This window comes from Lagopus leucura, unplaced genomic scaffold, assembly GCF_019238085.1.
Source record: "Lagopus leucura isolate 7727_CA_CO unplaced genomic scaffold, USGS_WTPT01 Super-Scaffold_100004, whole genome shotgun sequence".
Taxonomy (NCBI): domain Eukaryota; kingdom Metazoa; phylum Chordata; class Aves; order Galliformes; family Phasianidae; genus Lagopus; species Lagopus leucura.
The window spans coordinates 2,972,779-2,990,537 of NW_024962264.1; the positions used below are offsets into that span (position 1 = coordinate 2,972,779).

The 17,759-nt window shown below is 36.3% G+C and overlaps 1 protein-coding gene across 1 annotated transcript in view; it reads right to left on the bottom strand.

Annotated features, from left to right (window-relative positions):
- The window catches only part of FSTL5 (follistatin like 5), a 238,833-nt gene that overhangs the window by 204,057 nt on the left and 17,017 nt on the right, over positions 1-17,759 (bottom strand). Inside the window, exon 2 of the mRNA XM_042871332.1 lies at positions 9,897-10,035. Within this exon, the coding sequence (XP_042727266.1) occupies positions 9,897-10,019 (123 nt within the window). The 5' untranslated portion in view covers positions 10,020-10,035. The remainder of the gene's footprint in view (positions 1-9,896; positions 10,036-17,759) is intronic.

The window sequence follows — 17,759 nt, forward strand, 5'->3', positions numbered from 1 at the left end:
TCACAGCCACTCTGGGCAGCCAAGGCCTGGGGTTCATTAACTGCACAGCACAGGAGTGCTTGCAAATGTTCAGTTTGTGTCCGTAGCCTCATGGTCCAGTTTGTGCCCACAGCCTCTTGCCATTAGGCACCACTTAAAAGAGTCTGGCTCAGTCCTCCTTGTACTCTGCCTTCGGGTATTTATAGACAGTAACAGATACTCCCTGAGCTCCCTCTTCTCCAGGTTGAACGGTCCTGATTCTACCAGTCTCTCCTCACAGGAAAGTGTTCTGGTCTCCCTTTGTGGGATGTTACATATAATACATACACACACAACTAGACTTATCTTCCTTAATAAAATAGCATTTACTGTATATATTCATTTTGGAATTATCTAAGGATGCTCCAGATTTGCATAAACAAAGAGGGAGAGAGATCTCCAAAAAGCAATATTTTAGTATACCAAATCATTACTGGAAATTCTAAGGGCCAGTATAAATACTGCATAATCTTCTCTCACATGTGAGTTTCTAAAACTGCAGGTACTCTCACAGTTGTGGAAAAGTATTATAATTCATTACAATATAGTGCTATTTTTTCCCTCAAAAACCCACACAGATGGATTTTAGCTGTACAATTCCCATTGACATTAATGGGAGTAATTTGCCTAAAACCTCTGCTCATTTTTTAAAATCTCATAGATGGTTTTTAAGTGTAATTTTCTAAAGTGTAATTTTCTAAAAAGGACATGATGTGTGTTGCATTTTATTATTCAGCCTGTCTGAGGCTCATTCAGATCTTATCTTTCCTCCCTGCAAAATTTTGACTAGATAGAAGAATGTCTGCAGAAAGAATGACAATTAGAGAGAACAGATACATTGGCATCAACATCAATTACTTTCTTACAATCCAGGAACACAAGTAATATTTAGTCCATGTTAGGACATAATTTTGGGTAAGAATTGTAGTCTGCCTACCATTATTGATTAAACCAACGCGTTGAGAATTTTCTAACAGTACACTGTTTCTACTATTCACTTTACAAGGGCAGATAAGGTAGTGTTGCAAAGGAAAAAGAGAAGTTTGTGATATGAATATAAATCAGCTGCATCTGCCCATAAAACATAAAACTATATATTGTAGGAATATGTTCATTTTAACAGAGATATCCATATAGGAAACCAGAACACAGAATTAAGATAATACTTTTTTCCACTGAATAATTTTTAAATTACAGAACTTGGAAAAAAGAAAAACCAACATAGCAAAGCAACTATTTCTACAGGCCAGTAAGCCTCATCTCTGTGCCTGGGAAGATCATGGAGCAGATCCTCTTAGAAGCTATTATAAAGCACATACAAGATAAAGAGGAGATCCGAGACAGCATGGCTTCACCAAGGGCAGATCGTGCCTGACCAACCTGGTGGCCTTCTATGATGGAGTGACAGCACTGGTGGACAGGGAAAGGGCGATGGATGTCATCTACCTGGACTTCTGCAAAGCTTTTGACATCATCCCTAATCACATCCTACTCTTTAAATTAGAGAGGTATGGATTTGAAGGATGGACTGTTCGGAGGATTAAGAACTGGATCATCTCTGCTATGAGGAAAGGTCGAGGGAACTGGGAAAAGAGAAAGCTCCAGGGAGACCTCACTGTGGCCTTCCACAGGGAGCATATAAACATGAGGGGGAACGGCTCTTTACACAGGGGAGGTTTAGGTTGAATATTAGGAAGAAGCTTTTCACACAGAGGGTGGTGACACACTGGAAGAGGTTGCCCAAGGAGGTTATGGATGCTCCATCCCTGGAGGCATTCAAGGCAAGACTGGATGTGGCTCTGGGCAGCCTGGTCTGGTGATTGGCAGCGCTGCACATAGCAGGGGGTTTGAAACTAGATGATCATTGTCATCCTTTTCAACCCAGGTCATTCTATGATTCTATGAAAATAAATGGTGGAGCAGTATCTCATATTGCAACAAGTACTCTTACTACTTGTTAAAGACAGTGATATTTCATGAGAAGGACAGATAGACTGCCTAACTTGAATTGCTCAATAGCAATTCAATAGTGAGATAACAACAGTCCATGCTACAAAAGCAAAAAAAAACCAAATGTCCTAGTATATGGTTTTATCCAAATTATAGCTGATATATGATAAGGCTGCATACCCTGTTCTCAGAAAAATTACCACTGTTCAAAGCCAGTATAATGCTCAATTGATTAAAAACCTAGATCTGAAATTATAAGTAGGAGAATAGTTTTCTGTGGGGATTTATTAGTGCATGGCTGTTATCAAATTACTTAGAAAAACACTGTTTTCTGAACTATACTTTGAGTAATGATGCATGTAAAATAATAATGGTAAATATAATAATTGTTGTTAAATATTTGTACATTAATAAATGGCTTTATATATATATATCTGCCAGTATAAACAAATATACTTTAAGTTAGAAAATTGTCTAGACCATTTCACTGCGACAGAAGCATGATTGCACTATAATGATGTCTACCTTGACTCTTCTAGAATACTGGATATTACTAGGAAGAAAAGAACAAAAGACAAGTATTTACAGTCCGGAACTAGATAAATTTCATGAAGTACTTCAGAGGAAAGCAGAATATTTGAAATAATGTTTTACTATGTTATGTCACTGATTAATCCTCTGAGCATACAAATAGAGAGGAGAAAGGCTGCACAACGAAAAACACTCAAACCAGAACCCTTTGTGACACTTTTTATGAGATCTTAATAAAGTCTTGTATTCTACATCAATTATTCTTTCCTTAACTCGACTTTCATTCCCTCCATTGATTCAGCAATCCTGAATCAATATCACTACATGGAGGATTCCAGATGATCAGGAAATTGTTTCTCCATTTTATCGTTAGTCATGGCCTAATATAGCCATATTAAGGCTCATCCTTGGATCATAACAATTTCTGCCATCTATGGAGGTGGCCTGAATGAATTAGGGTGGGGCTGAAATCCTGATCTTTAATATGGCCAGACACACACAAAAAAATTGGCTTTATTTATGACCTGAGATCTTGCAAGCATTTCTAAAGTTATTACTCAGATCATATCATATTCATAATCAAATTCCAAGTCCATCATCAAGCTGTTTTTAAAGACACAGTGTTGAGGCATTTCTGCAACTTTGTCATTTTTCTGGAGTGCCTTACAACTCATTTCACATTCTATGACACAGAATCCTACTGCTAGTGAGGAAAACAACTAAAAAACCCAAAATGTTAAGGTGCAATGTAATAGAATACTCCTATTAAGAAATATTACAAGAGTTACTGAAATTTGGAGTGGGGCAAAAGGACAGCTAATACTATTTGAATTCAAGACAAAACAGTGAAATAGTCATGAAGTTTCAAGATCTGAGATAACAATACTTGTATTTGCAATGACTGCAAGAAAGGAAAACACTTGGAACAAAATCCAAGCATTTTCAAATGAAGTACTTGCTAGCTGGAGTACATGAATATCACAAGGTGCTATTTGGGTTTGTTCTGATACAATGAAATCCGTAATTGAAAATAAGCTTACTTATAAAGGTACGTATTAAAAAATGGGACAAATTTACCCTTGAATAAAGAAGTGCTAAGCCAGACCAATTAGTTAAGCATTTTTCCAGTGTTGAAAGAATCTTTGTTTGCTGAACTATTTTTCCATCTCAAAAAGTAAAGGACTGAAAGGAAGTATCAGGGATATTTTAGTATAAATATACAAAAATATAGACCGATGCAAAGTCTATTATTTGGTCAGTCTAGCTGGAGCCCATTTAAAATGGTTATTGCACCTTAATTTTATACTAAAATATAACACAATTAATAGCTTTCTTACAAAAGAATTTTTGCTATCCATCAATGCTACATTTACTGAATTAAGAATATAATGCTGTATAGATGTAAACTGGTATTTAAAATAAATGTTTAAAGTACATCAGTCCTCAACCAACAGAATTCAGGTAGCGAACTAGAAAGGTCAAGAGGAAACAAACTAAGTGGATAATTATTCAGTTTACAAAACATTCCAGTTTGTCTGCGCACCAATGAAACTTAGTGCACTTGCCATCATTATATACTACGTTCATCATTATTTAATATTTTTACATTGATTTTGCATACTCCTTTTCACTTTATAAGTACTGTCTATCCTACAGGGCATGACTTCCATTTTAACGAACAAAGATGATAAAGGTTAATAAAGATGATACAAGTCTACATGTATCATCATCTTCTAGGCTATTAAAATAGTTATTAAGCTCTTGGGGAAAAATGAGAAGAAACTGCAAGAAAGAACAAAATACGAAGTTTGTGTGACAGAAAAAAAAAATGTATGATTTAAAATTGTACGCAGTCCAGTTTATAATAAAAAGATTAAGAGTTGGCAAGGAACGCATAGAAAAGAGACCTCTTAAATTTCTGTAGCAGTATTCACTTTAAGTATCCAGCCTCCTGGATCTTAGAAATTCAAGTGGTACGAATTTGATCAGGAGCAAAGCATCTCAATTTTTATATATAACAAATCTCTTCCAGCTTTCTGTTGCTACTGTGACAGGAATTTGTGATGATGATCTAACATGGTAATAGAAAATGAAAACATACAGCTATCAAGAATCTGAATTTGTAGCTGATAGCACTGCTGCAGCAGCTGATATGAGATACAGATTGTGGTTGTACCAACTCCCAAACATCGTTGCCTTATCCAGTCAGAAGCTAACTGGAACTCCTCTTCCTGGACAGCAATATAACGAGGTCATCTTCAGTGGATAATTACATCACTGTCACATACCTCTACTTTTTTGGTTGTTTTTTTTTTTTTTTTTCCTTCATTCTTTACTTCCATGCTGACACATCAAATTAAAAAGGTAATATTAATTAAAAGCTAGGTGATGCCTGTGGATCTCATCACCCTTTGAAACAGTAGGGTGAGATTAATTGCTTCCACAATGGTGATCTTTGTATTGGCAACACGCAAGAAAAATGTAGCAAGAGAGTACAATGGAAAAGATGTGCCTTCTCTCCCTTGCTAACCCCAGAGACTTCTTGACTAAAAACCTTGCTGCTAGATGGTGTTGCTAACGAGTTAGCAATGGAAGGAAGCATCAGCAGACAGCTAGGAGAAAGAACTTCACGCTTGCCTAAAAGCCAGCCTTCAACATTCCTTTTTCCCCTCCCAGGGAAAGATGTTTTGGAAGAAGCAATGTAGAACAAATTTCACAGAGAAATCTTATAAGTAAAATTCCCAAGACTTGTAAAAAAAATTTTTTGGAGTGTGTAAAAAGAGATAGAAAATATGTTTACTTGATATCAGCTTATTAATATACAATGATACTAATGAGAATTTAAACAAAACAAAACAAAAACTGCCATGCTTTTTAAATGCTAGTAGCCACAGGAAAAAGTAGAATAGAATGTAATTCAATCTCCCTACAAAAAGCAAAATTAAAAATTATAATTTTCTTTAGACTTCTTTACCATAGTTAAATAACTGGGGGAGGGGGGAGAACAGAGGGGTTGAGCAAGTCTTGTTATTTAAGTGAAATCCTGGAATTTGCATAGGACATAGCCATTACATTTAGGGAGCCTCAGGAGGAAGAGAATTCTCTGGTTACCTTAGAACTGGGAGCAGCAGTGACACGCTCAAGAGAAGCTCTGTTCTCAGCCTTCAGCATTCAGTGCTGCATCTCACTGCAAAGGATTTCCCCCTGCACTCCCCCCTCTCTAGGACAGCGGATTTTAGAGGATCAAGTTTTATGACTTCTCAGAGCCTGCAGGCAAACAGCATTTCCAGATAAACACTATGAACTATAAACCTCCAGTTGTCTGGGGACCAGACCACACAAGAAAAGCTCAGATTATTGTTGAATCCTCAAGTACTACTTTCTTCCCATTCCCTTCTTCGTCTGTCTGAATTTTACACGTGTTTCACTGCAGCACAGAATGCACTATTAATCGAGGGAGAATATTTCACAGCCTTTGAGCAAAAAAGCTAAGTGTAAAAAATGTATTCCGTGCCTTGTACTCATACATTTAAATTCATCTTCAGCAAAACGAGGGAGCATGCTTAAGACATTACATTAAAAAAATCATTATTTCCCAAGGATCTCTAAACTGGACTTAATTTAGATTTATTCAGGCCTCAGTTACTGAGAACCAGGGGTGAACAGGCTAACAGCAAACTGACTGTAAGAGAGAGAGACTAAAAGGGAAAGAGGCAGGTTTTTCACAGGGTTTAAAAGAAGTACTGTAATCTAGAAAAATTACAGAGAAGATACTGATCTCTGTGCATCTAGCTTTGATCCCATTAAAAATTCAGCTAAACAAGACAAAATAAGTCCAGGGCTGGAAAGAGTTCTGACCAATGCAGCAGAATCAGTTCTAAAAGGCATCTATGAAGGAGACATTTGTTAAATGTTAAAAACAAAGCACATCCCTTGTGTTGTATCCTCTCTACCCACCTGGTCATTTTGGAAAACAAAAAAAAACCCAGCTCTTTCATAATAAAGCACTCACCTTGCCACAAGCACAGACCAAATTCTGAACATCCTGATTCCTTTCCTCCCTCCTTTAATTCACCTGAGCTTTGCACCACCTACCCTGCCCACTCTCCCAAGCGAATGCTTGCTCTTAATTAGGCATTATAACCCTGTCTAGCCTGAATTCCCCAAATCACAATCAGGCCTAAATAAAAGGTATTCAGCTGATGATGACAAAATAAGCCATCTTGAGAGGTTGTTTCTTGAGACAAGAAACAAACAGTTCCATACCCATAATGATATCATATACTGTTAGGCAGTGTTGTTAATATTACTGATTCTCCTCCTTACCCCATATCTGATGTGTATTCATCTGGCTGTATGTGCCAGATATGTTGGGGGGGAGGGCTGTATGCATTACATATGGGGACTTGGAATGCCCTGGAATATAAATATGAATGTACAGACTATATCCCATGTTTCTTAGTCTCCAGCAATGAATCAGAAACTGGCAGTCAGTGTTCTGTTGGCTGCCTTCTTCCTGTTTGTACCTGAAAATTCACAGTATACATTCTTTCACTGAAGGAGCTGCATAAATATTGCTCTCTTAGTAAGAGCCATGCAAATCACGAGAATAAAACTCATTAGAATACTAGGAATATTTTCTAACGATTTCAGGTGGGAACCTAAGTGTTAACAAATTGCTCACAATACCCTCAGCAGCAGGGTAAAAAGAATCCCAAATGAGAAGTCCCTTACAAACTTTTTCAGTGCTTTGATTAATGAAGCACAGAGGATTAGCTGGCTTGACAAGAAATGCAAGTGAAATTCACACATAATCTGATATTTTCCTGAATAACTACGTAAATGAAAACAATGGCAGTTTGAAGGTGACTGGAAATAAAATTCCCAGGAGTGTTCAGTAATAGTCTTTCTCCATCCAAGTCCGAGACAATGGCAATAGATTATACCATAGAAAAAGAGGCAGAACTGGGACAAATGTCCAGTTGCTGAGAAAAAAATACTTGTAGTCTATTTCCAGCATGGCTGATGCTCTTGAGTCCCAGTTTTTAATTTCCAAATAAATGACTCCTGGAAGTCACCCTGTCCTGTCCAGGCAGCTTCTGAAGATCTCCTAGGAGACTCCCCAGCCTCCCTGGGCAGCCTGTGCCAGTGCTCTGCATATTTTTCCTTATGCATGGAGGTTTTTCCTAGTTTTGAAGTTTTTCCTGCCAGACTACAATTCATTCAGACTAAATATTTACTCGTAATTTTTGTGCACAAGGAGCCAAACTTCTTCACAATCCCTTTTAAAACAACAAAACCTTTATTACATGAACACCTGCTATCATCATGAACACAACTGTTTTTCCAAGATAATACCTGAGTATTATCTTGACAGATAAACAAGAGGATTGTTTTCCCTGCAGTATGATGTTTAGAGCTGCTATGGTCGGACTACCATCCAAGATAAATTCTCCTGTACTAGCACAAAACTGTTTATTCATCTTTTTTAATCCACACGCTCATAAACTTGCATACACGTATCACCTGATCAAAGCAAGTATGACTGCTGATATTCATAATCTTCTATTTGTAATAAGTATTTTGCTTGCATAACAACCTAAGCATTTGAAATATAAAATGTTTGATTGAAGAAGAAAGTTTCCTCAATGGTTACTGTTTACACATTTTGAGTATGCGTGTCTGTGCCAGAACTGTTTTTAAAAATTGGCTTTAGAAACATTCTGCTTTCCTAGTTGTTGTACTCTAGCTTGTATCCCTAATATCAAAAGCTGAACTATCCTAAACCATTTTCTTCATCTGAACATACTGCCTAGGAAAAAAATGAAAGCCCAGATTTTCCTTGTTTTTCAAAAGCATGACCTGACATTTTCATTGTTTTTTCCTCTTTTGAATTCTCCTCTATAATTTCTTCTCTTATACTTTAAGCTTTACTCTAAAAAAAAAAATACAAGACCCATTTACAGGATGTCATTTGCTTCCATTCTTTATGTATGCTTTCTTTTTCATTTTGTGTATAGTTTTCAAAACCATATGATTAATAAACTAATAAGAAGTGAAAAACAGAGGAAAAATATAAATTGTGTGTGTGTGTATATACATGTCCACATACGTGTGTATGTGTGACCCACCCCAGTATTAATCTTCTAATGCTTGTTTCAAGTGCTATCAGGGGATCAGAAGTATTATTGAGAAATAGCAACATTCTACTAGTACCACAAATAACTTAATATTCATGTCAGAGATCGTCTGCATCTTAGAAATGATGTTTGCTGTATCTCATATCCTGTTCTTGATTCTTCTCAAATTCTTTTTTTTTTTTTCTCCTTACATCTCTCACAGTTCATTTCATACACACTACAAGCCTCTCATTTCTTCTACATTTCGAAGTTCTTTATTGCTCTGTTTTGTTTTACTTTGTTTAATCCTGGCAGATGAAAATAAACTGATAAAGTTTCTGATTTTGCAAACTATTCAGTGCAAAGACTTCTGTGTGGTTAAGCAAATAATACATATTTCCTTGTATGGGGTCTGGTACCTGATGTCTTTATTCTGATGGAACAAGATTCCCAAGAGGATATACAAAATTTTACAATGAATTGTAAATGTTTGTATTTTATTTTCCATGTGGTACAAAACTCTATACACATCATATGCAATAATTCACTAATGGGCAGATATCTTGCTTGAGCAGATATCAATGGCTTCAATTATTCCTTATATGCTGAGATAGAATCACATGATACAGGATTGTTTTTCCAAACCTAGGACCAAGAAATATCTTGGTATTTTATAAAACGTATTCAGAAATTAAACTAGCCACATCTCAAAACATTAATAGAAATTAACACCTAACATTTCCAGCAATAATCTGGACTTTCTAGCTGTAACCTCAAATTCAAAAGAAAAGGGAAAGAAGTTTTTACTCTTCTTTGTTGTCCTGATCACAGGCCTTAGAGTCCCCTTGAAATTGGTCCTGTGACCACCATGCCAAGCAGTAACCAACAAGTTAACTGGATATTACAGCCTGCAGCTCTCCCAGTGCTGCTAGGTCTGAAATCCAGTTGGTCCTGGAACAAGTCTTTGCCTTTAGCAGATGATAACAGTCACTTTAGGAGACAGCCCTTCTGGTTCTCTCAGAGCTTCTGTTGATACATGCAATCTCTAGCTTCTGAAACTAGAGTAGAGCTTAGCTCACTATATTTGAAAAGCTTCTGGGGTTTCAGATACAAACAGTCCTGTTTACTTGTCAAATCAAGTCTAGATTTCAGAAACAATGATAGCAAAAAAGTTACTTTCTAAACATCACTCCAATAAGTAAAAAAAGACAGAGCTGGTGCATATTTTAACCCTTGACCATGGAACAAAAGTCAGAAGTGCTAGAGAGTCATCAGTACCTTGTGGCGTAACCTTACGACGGGCTGATAGGGCCTGAAGTCATATCCTTCCTTGGCTGGCCATCCATCTGCTCCCAGCAAAATGCTTCCAAGAAGTAAAACAGCCGACCACCACATAAACATCTTTACAGGTCTGTTCCTGTCAAAATAAAATGGACAACTTCAGTGACAAAGTTTAATCATTATTTTAGCACAAGTGATTTTCTTTTCAGTATTCAACACTCATACAAGATTTTAGCTGCTCTAAACTCAATCTTAGCTTTAAGAGTAATATACAATACAATATTTAACACCATCTTTGTGTTTCACTAAGACTAATCCCATTCGGAATCTCCCTATTAATAAAATTCAAGGTTTCTTCTTGGTTATCATTGCCTTTCTTATTCTAACAGTGCCAGTTACATTTATTTTGCATGCCAGCTCTTCTAATTTACTGCAAGAGGTAACTCTCAGAGGATATCTCTTGAAGAATAAGCTAAGCAGTGAATGATTTGAAACAAACAATGTGCTCTATTACAGACAGACATTTTACACAAATAAACTAAAGTTTGGTCTTTTGTACCTGTTCAGTAACTGTATTTTAAAATGATCACTGAAACTTCTCTTTTTGAGGTCCCCTCATGTCAAAACAGAACTGCTAATGTTCCAGTGTATCTTTGACTATGGGGCTATTAAAACAAATCTATATCACTGACGTGAAAGACTGGAAAAGATTAATCTCAGAACTCTGAGACCTCAAGTTTACCATGGAATGGCATTTTTCTTCACGGACTCTGTGTTAGTTCTTAGTATCACTGAGAAACAACAAATCTATTACAAGAAAAAGTAATTAAAAGAAAAAAACAGAAAAAAAAAAAAAAAAAAAAAAGGGAAGTATGAAAGAAAAAAAAAAACACTTCTCATCTTGGCTTTTAATCTTGAAGAAAACACCCTTTTATTTCTGTTCATTGACAAATATTTGAAAATAGTTTATTCTGAACTTTCAAGGTCAGAGTCAGATTTTTTAGCAGTTATGAATACTAAAACTAGCTATGCACAGCTGAACCTTTGTCCCTTTTTTTTTTTTTGCACTTTTGGTATCTCTCTCTGTCCAACGAAAATTACTTTGGATAACAGTCGTTCCACAAAAGATGACGAGGGCAGACACATTCCCCTACTCATCTAAATTTTAGCTTCACGTGGTGTAAAAGAATAGAGGTTGTACACTTTGGGAAATTGTTTGACCCTGAAAGCCTTCTCCTTTTACTGGCCGTAAAGAAGAAGTAGTTACTGCATTCTCAGTCTCTGACTGCACTGCCTGGTGCTTGGATGAACACAAAAAAAAAATCTGACTTTCTAAATTCAGATTTTAAGACTCCATCTAAAATCCCAAAGTACTGTAGGGTATCTACAGTCCTTATTTGCCTTTTCAGAAATAAAAAACACATTTTTTCAATATAAAAATTTTCTGTTGACCTTATTGCACAACTTACATACATACTTCTTCTCTAAAACGTACTACCAATATCAGAGTTCTCCTTAAAATAATGCTATTTTTATACCTGAAAGACTTTGAAATTTTGCTGTTTGGATAACTTTCTTCCATACTTTAACTTCACGTGTTACCCATTTGCATACTTCTTATCTGAGTTTTTTTACAGTATGACAACCACTATTTTCAATTTCATTTTTCTATTTATTTAAAGTAACATGGATAAATTGAGTTTTCAGCTGTCAGAAGCTTTTTAATAAATCGTAACATCTGAATATGTGAATGACTACATTTAGCATGCTGCTATTAAGAGCACAGGATATTATATAAAATAATATGCTTTTTACAGGAATTGGAGGTAGGTGAGCTTCAGCAAATTCAGGGTCAAATGAGTGATGAATCATGTGTTATAACCAATGCTATGCAAAATTATTTCTCATCAGAAGCTGCTGTAAAGATTTTAAGCATGAATAAAATGAAATTAAGAAATATATAACAAAAAACAGAATTCAACAAATACAACTCTTCTAGAGCCCTTGAGTACAAGTAACTTTTAGACTTCTGTGCTGTTCTGCTAACGCTGTCTGAAAGTGTGGTGATAAAGTTCTACTTCCATTTTTAAGACAACTCATGTACTTCTGAAAACTTTGGAATGGATGGGGTAGGGCCAGGCGTGGGAAGTCTCAGACAGCTATTAACAATAACTACCTCATCACGTACCCTATGAATACAAATAGATAATTTACAGCTACTTGTAGAACGTAAATAATAGTACTGTGTTTTCTTTTTTTCTGAGGTACATTATTTTGCTAATTAACAACGAGCTTCACCTGCTATTTTATAATTAAACTGATCATCAGCGTAGGATCCTTCTATGCTATTTTCCATCAACCTGAGATTTCCCTGAAGAGGAGGAACGAATTTAAAGATGAGGAACAGAAAATGGCTATTCCATGTTTCCGAATGTACACTAAGTTCTTCAAATTTAGATTTGCCTTTCTGATTGTCACAAAGCAGTCACATTCCTTTCTATCCCATTTCCAGAGCAATCACAAATCTGACACACAGTGCAGTTTTCTTGCTGTTGACTTCTCTCTATTTAAATTACTTCAGAAAAGTTTTGATAAATTATTACTCATATGAGGATTCTTTAACCCAATGACAAATTTGCTTCTCAAAACTTTCAGGCGAGGAACCCTTTTGGAACAGCTGTACCTTCTGAAATGGCAGTTGGATGGCAGAGGAAATACCTTAGGGCATCCCTGTTGCCTCATTTAGGTATGGGAAGACAATGTGGTCATTCCTTTAGAAAAGCAACATGCTCTGTTCCATATTATTTGTGCTTTTTGTTACTGTTCTGTTCTCCTCCTTCCATAGAATGCCCAAAATAATTACTATACTGAAAATCTCTGTCTAACAATATCCACTCTTACATTCAGTTTGCAACCCTCTGTAAAAAATATCTGGCTGTGACTTATTCATCTTATGATGGTATACATATTCTTCAAGATGACTCTCATCTCTAAGGGAAAAAACAAAAACATACTGTTCAGACCAGAACTGCAAAGAAGGAAGGTTCGGTCATGGCTTTCTACTTAAACTTAGAAAGCATAAATTGATTTATTTTATTTAATTACAGATTATTTTGCTTAGTAAAATAAGCAAAACAACTAAAAATGTGGTTATTCACTATGTTTGGCACAAGGCAATTAAACACAATTTTAGTCTGTTCAGTAGAGCAACAGGATGTTGGTAATCATCTAGCCTTCAAACTTTTCTGACTCTCTCAGAAGTGGTTTATGCGGCAGGTTAGTTAAATCACTATTATGTTATAAGGCAGTTAAATCACTATTTTAATTATAGACAAAACACCATGAAATTGTAAATTACCTCTTTACTTGGCATAAGATATTGATTTCACAGAACTAAACTGTGTGTACGTTTCCAATTCTCGTAACTGATGCCAAATAATCCTCAATGTTTCTATTGCACTCAAACCATCAAATAGTATTAACAACATGGATGGGATTCAAACACGTATTTGAGGAAGATGGGCTTCTCTAAACTGAATATCCAACCTGTTTAAACTTTAACCATCACTAGCAATTTCAACATAAATTCTTTAATCAAAGGCACCTTTGAACAGATATACATCAGGAATTATACATTAGCTTCAACATACAAATGTACAAATTATAGGTATTCATGGCATCTGTTCCTGACCCTCATCGCCTACTTTATCTCAAAACTAATGACAGCTTTAGGCACATTAAGTAAAAAGGGAAAGTGCTTTGAAAATAACAAATTTACTGATAAAGCCACCAGCAAAGAACAAGTTACACAAAGTGGGAAAACACTGCTTGTATGTTCTTATTTTTTTTGAAAGGGCGTGTGAAAAAGCAGTATACCAATTTCCAAAACAAAACACACACACACACACACACTCAAAAACAAACAAACAAAAACAAAACAAAACAAAAAACCATACACACCAAAGAAAATGAAACAAGCAAACCAAAACCAAAGAAAGTTACAGGAAAAGTTCACCAAATGGCCACAGTGATCCTTCTTGATGAGTTAATCATTCCTGAGATGGAGAGCAATGCTTAAAATTCTTGAGAAAATGCAACATTTGTCTCCATCTCCCTTTTCTTTCCCCTTAATGTTTCTCACTGTTCTACTTTCCAGTATTTTGCAGAAAACGAACTAAACCTGGGTTCCGACACCTTCCTTATAAACATCTAATCACGATTAAAGTATTGTAGAATAATTTATTTCAAGCTTATTGTGCTTCCTAAGTCTTCTCAGCATTTTAGTGGTAATTTTTATTCTTTGACTCATTCCTCATTTGAAATTAATGGACTAAAAGAGATATTGCTACTATAATAGCTTAGCAAATATATACTAAACAGTATTTTATATCTCCTCACGATGTAAGCTGAACAAATAGAGATTGAAAAAATATTGAAAAAACACTCAACTAGTTCCAAATATGATAATGTATCTATATACAGTATGTAAAAGGTATAACAAAAGAAAGCATACTTAAACCATCGTTTAAATGCTGACTAAAAACATATCTAAACATGCAAATACACCTCACTTAAAAGTGTGTATGCTTAAAATTAGTTTTTCTTTCAAAGGAATTGTTTTCAGAATTCCTGACATTTATGCTATTGATTTGTGTTACTAAAATGTGTCCAGCCAAGACATTCTGTGTTAACAACTGAGACATAACTCTTTTGAAAATACAGCCATTGTATCCAAATAAACTGATTTAATCAATACATCTACGTAGGGTAATACATGAAATTGGTAATAAATTAAATTTTAAATACCACCTCTAATTGTGTTCCTACCACCTTTTTTTTTTTTTCTGAAATGACACATTATGAATTAACTTGCCTTTATTTAAAAGGTCTTTTTAGCATCAGAAGCAATAGCACAGTGTACCCTCATGACCCCATCAGTCTTCTTCACATACTATTCATATGAAGAAAAAAAAGCCGGGAAACTGTAACAATCAGTTGTCTGCTTGGTAAGGATCAAGAAAAAAAGCCTAAGTTCCATAATCATATTCAGTGTTATTAATAGTTTGGTAATATAGCTACAGTAATAAATGTACACTATGCTTCACCGACTATGACTTTGAGCACTTCATTGTACATACTGATGGATACACATACCTGACAGGAAAGAACATACAGCTACCCTTCTTAAAATGCTTTCAACTACCATTATGACTCCATGGCAGAAAGATATCTGCAAACAGGGTAATTTCAGTATAAAGTTTAGGAATTGTTCTATTATTACATGTATCCTATATATAAAATTATGCATTATGTGTATATGATATAGAAAAACATGCACACGTAACAACAGATACACTTTAAACAAGCAGCAGGTGCTTTAACCAGCTGCATGTCTTCTCCCATCAGGCACAGTCCCTTCACTATACCACAGGTCTGTGTCTCCACATCCTCATGCCCAGCCTCCTTCCTCAAAAACCCCACAGCAACCAATGCATCCAGGCTGCCCACACTGCCACAACAAACCTGAGGTTCTTACAAAGCAGGCACGGTATCAGACTCTATTAACACAGCCCCAATCTGTATCTAGCACAGTTTGTTCTCTTTTAAAAACGCTTTGGGGGAAACATCTGTGTCAGAACAGCAGCTCCCACCACCAGGTCCTGCTGCCAGCTTTCACTAGAGCACACACCAAGCTGCCACCCTGCAGTTCTTTTGCAGATGTGGCAGCCATATTCTGAGTCACGCTCCAAAGTTGTTAGGTGACAACAAAGTACAGCAGGCTTAGGGCTTGCAACTGTGAAAGGCAGCGCTGCCAGGGCAGCCAGTATCTGCACACCAGTCTGTTCTGTCTCTTAGCAGTTACATACGTAGTGCCTTCATAATTTCCTCATCCGCTGAAAAAAGCTGGCACAGTTGTTTCAATATAGCCAGCAATGCTGCTCATAGTTCATGTGCCAAAACATACCATAAGGGAAATTATTAGTTGTTAAATCTCATGAAAAGGTTTCAACGTGCTTTATGGATCCTGTCTTCTGTTGACTCCTGTCCGTCTCTCCCTTACTTTTCTCTATTTAAATTGCAAAACTGTAAGGCTGCACACATGGGAGGAGGAGTGCAGACCCTCTCGGTCTTGATCCAGTAATATTATGCTCGGTCTCTGCACAGACACAAAAAACATTTCAGGAGGCTCTGAAATATATTCACCAGGATACGTCTGTGGCAAGCAGCCAGCGCAAAGGCCAGGTGGTCCTTGTCTTCTGCTGCTGTTCTCTCTGCCTTCATGCTGCTCTCACTATGGGGTGCTGGCGGGTGAGGGGAGGAGCTCTGGCCCTAAGCATCACGGGGAGAATGGGGCTGAGAAGCACCCAAGGCTGGGTACACACTCTGGAAGAGCTTTGCTGGAATAGAACTGAAAGGGTTACAGGTAGCTGTAGTAAACAAGTAGCTTGAGTATGGGCAAACTGTAAAGGCCCTGAACAACAGATGCTTAGATGCAGCAAGGATGCATCTCTTCCCAGCAGTTCTCAGGAGCAGAGGAACAGCAATGTAGACTTGGGTAGATGGGCTACTCAGCAATTACTAAAACAGGACACGACGCGTGGGGATATACAGCAGCATGAACGCTGCAAACAAAATAAGAAGCTTCAATTTATTTGATTAAATCTTTGCTGCTAATTTCACGCTCTGATTTAGCACTGTCATTTTAAGTTTCTTTCTTTATTTAATGGCTGGCACCATATTTCTTACTATCAGTGACCCAGGTTCAAATGAATTGCACTGAAATGAGAAATGGTAAATTTAAGCCTTTTTCATCATACTCTTAACACAATCTCACAACTACAATCTCACAATTTCTTTACTTTTATAGAAAGCAGAAGAAAATGAAGGAATTATTTTTCACATATCTCAGAGATGTTTCTTACAATAGTAAGGAGTTGTACCAGGTAATTTAATTTTTTTCCTAACTCTTCAGGATCAGTCTCACGAAACTGTTAAATTTACTGTCAGCAACACATAATGGCTAGTTTGTGAAAGTCATAATGTCAGCAAGGCAGCCTCCTTCTCTCCTCATTAAGGAAGATTGTTACTGCTGATTCTCCAGCATTCTAGACGACTAATGTTTATCATCGCGGCAGGCTCCAAACCGATGGGAATTCAACTGCTTTGTGTTATATAATCAAATCTATAAAATCTACCAGCTTTGAGCTCAGATAAATATTTTGGTACTGTTGACATATTATCCAACTTTACAATTCCTCATTCATGAAAAAAAGATGTAAGATGTAACACACTGTTGTGTAACCATTGTGCTCTGCTCATGCTAGAAAAGAAAAATTAAAAATATAAAAACAAAATTTTTACTCTCAAATAAATTTCTACAAGCATTAACTAAATGTAAAAAGACAACAGCTGTTGACATTTCCATAATATATTGTTAAGATAAGTTTTGAGGATACATGTCATCCTGGAGAAGGCAAAATAGCCACTCATGATGTAAACTTTTTTAAAACAGGTGAGCTGGTAAATTAAAGAATGAAAATCCTCCTTCATATTTGCTATGATTTGCTAATCTACCATTCCTTCTTATCTCTGTTATCTATGAAATGTGCTTTGCTGAAGTGCTGTAAGAAACAGAGATGGTTCTCAGATGCGCTACCTGTGAAGAGGATTTTTAGTAACTCAAATGGTTTTTGTGATCTCTGCCAACCTTACGTCAACCTGCCAGGAGTCTGTGGCTCAAGGCCACCATGAAAGCGTCTGAGATTGGAACAGGCAGATTTTTTCTTATCTTTCCTGGCATGTGAAGAAGTGGAAAATAAAATAAAATAAAATAAAATAAAATAAAATAAAATAAAATAA